Source organism: Cajanus cajan, chromosome 1 (assembly GCF_000230855.2).
Source record: "Cajanus cajan strain Asha chromosome 1, NIPB_CcT2T_4, whole genome shotgun sequence".
Taxonomy (NCBI): Eukaryota; Viridiplantae; Streptophyta; class Magnoliopsida; order Fabales; family Fabaceae; genus Cajanus; species Cajanus cajan.
In genome coordinates this window covers 18,080,919-18,085,997 of record NC_138517.1, presented here as the reverse complement: position 1 = coordinate 18,085,997, position 5,079 = coordinate 18,080,919, and the positions used below count along the sequence as shown (strand labels likewise).

The following is a 5,079-nucleotide window of genomic DNA, read 5'->3' as shown; positions in this document are numbered from 1 at the left end:
CCAATAGAGCCCTCTGTTGGTCACGCGCCTGGCGCCAAAAACTGACCCTGGCGTGCTATCAAGCAGCAACTCTCCAAGTTCGAAAATTTTCATCAAAACCTACACAAACAACCAAAAATTCCACATGCAAGCCACCCAAAATACCACATTTTCCTCAAATCGTTCAAAAACCCCAGCTTTACCCACATGCAACCATCACAACATGAAAATCATTAAATTTTCATCAAACCCCAAAACACCCGAAAAACACATTTTCCTTCAAAGCAGCCCATCATCTTCGACATTCAAACACTTCACAAGTTTCTAACTCACTCAACAAACAACCAGCAAGAATCCTCGCTTCCCTTACCTCGGTGAGATTCCGCGCTCTGGGAAGAGAAGAAGAAGAAGAAAATGAGCGGAGAAGAGAGACAGAGAAGTGAATCCATGCTTCAGCTAGCTTCTAACACTACAAATCGGAACCTAAGGTCACCAAGAAGAATCAGCAAGTGAGCAGAGAATTTGGGGGAGAAAAGAGTATGAGAGTGAGAGTGAAATGGAAGTGAGGGAGAAGAGAATGAAAGGAAGGCAGCATGGCCTCACAACCTCCCCAACAACAGGAATTTTTGTCCCCGAAAACAAACTTACTTGGGAATAGAAAAGGGTACCGTTCCTTGCACTGTTGCTCAACCTCCCAAGTAGCCTCCATAGTAGCTGCATCCCACAACACCTTCACCAAAGCAAAGGACTTGTCTCTCAACTCCTTCAGCTTGTGATCAACCACAGCCAACGGCGACTTCTCAAAAGTCAAATTCTCCTTCACCCGCACATCATCCAACTCAACCACATGACCAGGGTCATGAACATACTTCCTCAGCTGGGATACATGAAACACATCGTGTAGGTTTGAGAGAGACGGTGGCAAGGCCAACCGCTAAGCAACCGGACCCACATGCTATATGATCTGATAGGGACCAAAAAACCTAGGTGTCAACTTCCTTGCCTTCAGCGCTTTACCCACACTAGAGGTTGGGATCACCTTTAGAAACACATGTTCCCCTTTGAAAAACTCCAAAGGCTTTCGCCTTTTATTAGCATAAGATTTCTACCTACTATGAGCAGTCTTCATCCTCTCCTGAATCAGCTTCACCTTCTCAGTAGTCTGTAGGATTAGCTCTGGCCCCACAACCACTGACTCACCATCTTGATACCAACACAGAGGAGTCCTACACCTCCTGCTATACAAGGCTTCAAAAGGCATCATCCCAATACTAGCATGAAAGCTATTATTGTAAGTAAACTCCACCAGCGGTAGGACCTCCTCTAAGCTTCCCAAGTGGTCTAACACATAAGCCCTCATCAGATCCTCCAAGGAATGGATTATCCTCTCTAACTGACCATCCATCTGCGGATGATAAGCAGAACTCAACTTCAGCTTCGTGCCTAAGGCTTGATGTAGACTCTGCCAAAATCTAGAAGTAAACCTTGGATCTCTGTCTGAAATAATACTGGAAAGCACCCCGTGCAACCGTACTATTTCCCTCACATACAACTATGTCAGCTTCTCCAAGGACCACTTGATGTTGACATGCAAGAAATGAGCACACTTGGTCAACCGATCAACAATCACCCAGATAACATCACTATTCCTAGCCGACCTAGGCAATCCCACAATGAATAGTGATACTATCCCACTTCCACTCTGGAATCTCCATCTGTTGCATCAAACCACTCGACTTTTGATGCTCCACCTTCGCTTTCTAACAGGTCAGATAGGCCGCCACATATTCAGCTATGTCCCTCTTCATACCAGACCACCAGAAAGTCTTCTTGAGGTCTTGGTACATCTTAGTCATACCAGGATGTATGCTAAGTCTACTCTTGTAGCCTTCCTCCATCACAGCTTTCTTCAGCTCAGCATCATGAGGTAGGCAAATTCTGCCCTTAAACCTCAAGATCCCATCTCCGCCCAGTTCAAAACCCACTGCCTTCTCGGTACCTAACATACCAAGAAGTTTCACCAACTCGACATCCTGCAACTACTTCAATCCAACCTGCCTTAAGAACTCACTAGTTATGGTAGTCATCCCACAACTAATGTGATCCTGAGCTAGCTCCACATAGAGATTCAAATCTCTGAATTCCTCCACTAGCCCCAGCTCTTTCACCATCATATATACTAGACATGTGAATGGATTCCTACTCAGCGCATCTACCACAACATTGGCCTTCCCAGGATGATACATCAGTTGGAATTCATAGTCTTTCAGAAACTCCATCCACCACCTCTGCCTCATGTTCAGCTCCTTCTAATCAAACAGGTACTTCAGACTCTTGTGATCACTGAAGACGTTGAACCAAGCATCATATAAATAATGCCTCCATATCTTCAAGGCAAAAACAATTGCCGCCAAATCCAAGTCATGAGTAGGATAATTCCTCTCATGGTTCTTCAGTTGCCTTGAAGCATATGCCACTACTTTCCTGTTTTGCATCAACACACACCCCAAAACCTAGTGAGAAACATCGCAATACACATCAAAGGGATCACCAAAATCAGGCAACACCAGCACAGGAGAAGTAGTCAACCTCCTCTTCAGCTCATCAAAACTCTGCTCATAGGCATCTGTCCAAATGAACGGCTGATCCTTTCTTATCAACTGGGTTAGAGGTGCTACTATCTTGGAGAATCCCTCAATGAACCTCCTATAATAACCCGCTAAACCCACAAAGCTTTTAATATCAGTGACAGTTCTTGGGCGCTCCCACTGCAACACCGACTCCACCTTAGCCGCATCAACAGCAATCCCCTCAGCTGAAATGACATGTCCCAGGAACTTCACCTCATCCAACCAGAACTCACATTTTTAAAGCTTGGCGTACAACAACTTCGCCTTCAAAATCTCCAGCACCAACCTCAAGTGCTCTCCATGCTCCTTCGGGGTCCTTGAATAAATAAGGATGTCATCAATGAACACCACCACAAATTTATCCAAGAAGGGCCGGAAGATCCTGTTCATGTAATCCATGAACACTACAGGGGCATTGGTCACACCAAATGGCATCACAACATACTCGTAGTGACCATACCTAGTCTTGAAAGCGGTCATAGGTATGTCACCCTCCTTCACCCTGATCTGGTGATATCCTAACCTCAAGTCAATCTTGGAGAATACCAATGCTCCCTTCAATTGATCCATTAAGTCATCTATCCGGGGAAGTGGATATTTGTTCTTAATGGTCAACTTGTTCAACTGCCGGTAATCAACACACAGTCAACTACCTCCATCCTTCTTCTTCACCAACAACACGGAGCGCCCCACGGAGAAACATTCAGCCTCACCAACAGCTTTTCCAACAGGTCTTCTAACTGACCTTGCAGCTCAACCAACTCAGCAGGGGCCATCCTATAGGGAGCCACCGACACTGGCCCGTACCTAGAACCAAGTCAATGCTGAACTCCATCTCCCTAGTAGGAGGCAACCCAGGCACCTCATCAGGAAACACCTCAGCAAACTCCTTCACCACATCTATCTTAGCAATGACCCTCTCGGTCTCCATACTCAAAGTAGCAAGCAGAATACAACACTCTGCTCCACCTCTCATCAATGATTCAGCTTGGCTAGCTGAAATCAACAACTCATCCTCCACCTAAGGAAAGATCAACCTCCTATTGGCACAATCTATAAGGATACGATTGGCAGATAACCAATCCATCCCTAAGATTATTTTAATATCCACCAAATTAAGGCAAACAGATCAAGTTCACCTTGTACCTCTTCTTATTCACAACAATAGAACAACCAGCACACAGCTCAGAAGCAACTATCAAAGTAGAAGCAAGCGTCGACACTAGTAGTCTCAACCCTAAAGCACACACCGGCACACCCAGCATAGTAGCACATGCATAAGAAATAAAGGAATGAAAAGCTCCAGAGTCAAACAAAATCATCATATCCTTACCAGCGGCTTTACCCTTCCCCTTCACAAGGTCAGAAGAGGTAGAAGCTTCAGCCCCAGTCAAGGCGAACACCCTCCTAGCAGCAGCAGTTCTATCACCTCTCTGAGCATCCCTATCCGGTCTATTTCTAGCGGGACAGTTGGTCGACTCGTGACCATCTGATGGCACCTGAAACACCGGATCTCTGTGTGAGGACAATCCCGAACAAAATGGGGTCCAACACACTTGTTGCATCTGAGAGTGGCACCTCCACCCTGTTTCCCTCCTCTAGCAGCATCAGCAGGTTGCCTTATGACAGGACCCCCTTGTTGTGGTTGGGGCCTATCATATGGCTTTCTCTGACCTCCACCTTTCTTGGACCCAGCTGGTCCCTCAGCAGTCTTAATCACACGGTTGCCACCTTCCAACCGCTCAACAACCTTCGCCTTCTCAACTAAGGCCAGAAACTCAGTGATGGCCATAGGCACCACCATCCTCTTTAGCTCTTGCTTCAGACCCTCAGCAAACTTCCTGCATTTCCAAGCCTCAAAAATCTCTTGTGAATAGAAACGAGCCAGGTGCTCGAATCTCATCGCATAATCGGATACAAACATCCCACACTGGTGCAACTGCATGAATTCAGCCTCCTTAGCGTGCCTCACGCTCTCCGGAAAGTACTTCTCAAGAAACACCCTCTTGAAGCACTCCCAGTCAATAGTCACTCCTCGAGCAACCAACATATGGTGGGTGCCTCTCCACCAATGTTCAGCCTCCTCTCTTGAGAACATCCCAAAATAGTGAAGATCTTCTCTAGCTCATAGATCTAGTGGTCAGCAAGATCCCGGCTCTCCTGTGACCCCACTGGTCTTGCTGCACCAACTACAGCTCTATCAGCATCCATCCTAGCAAAGTAGGCATTCTTCTGTTGCATAGCCATAGCCATCATCTCCATGGCATGGGCTATCTGCTCGTTGGTTCTAGTCATTATCTACAAAAGTAACAGCACCTTCAGTATACAATAACTAAACCAAAGAATAATCATCAGTACAGTAGTCAACACAATCATAGAGCTTAGCACAACAAAAGCCTAAAAGAACCACCCCCAAAGAGTGTCCACTAGACTCGAACTGCTCTGATACCATAAAAGTGTAACGACCCGC

General features: G+C 46.1%; 1 protein-coding gene across 1 annotated transcript; it reads right to left on the bottom strand.

Moving 5' to 3' along the window:
* Nucleotides 1–2,492: 2,492 nt before the first annotated feature.
* Nucleotides 2,493–4,659, bottom strand: LOC145950826 (uncharacterized). Its single transcript, XM_083062635.1, has 5 exons — nucleotides 4,166–4,659; nucleotides 3,943–4,124; nucleotides 3,749–3,846; nucleotides 3,472–3,630; nucleotides 2,493–2,747 (listed from the first exon to the last, which is right to left on the bottom strand). The coding sequence occupies exons 1-5, from the start codon at nucleotides 4,657–4,659 to the stop codon at nucleotides 2,493–2,495; spliced, it is 1,188 nt and encodes a 395-aa protein (XP_082918761.1).
* Nucleotides 4,660–5,079: the final 420 nt, after the last annotated feature.

What these genes read in the sequence shown, in the direction of transcription:
- LOC145950826 (XM_083062635.1), bottom strand. Translation starts at nt 4,659, where the DNA reads ATGTTGGTTGCTCGAGGAGTGACTATTGACTGGGAGTGCTTCAAGAGG. An exon ending in GGGGAAGGGTAAAGCCGCTG is followed by an intron (nt 3,847 to 3,942) that starts GTAAGGATATGA and finishes TGTGTGCTTTAG; the next exon opens with GGTTGAGACTACTAGTGTCG. An exon ending in CTGAGGTGTTTCCTGATGAG is followed by an intron (nt 2,748 to 3,471) that starts GTGCCTGGGTTG and finishes TCGGTGTTGCAG; the next exon opens with TGGGAGCGCCCAAGAACTGT.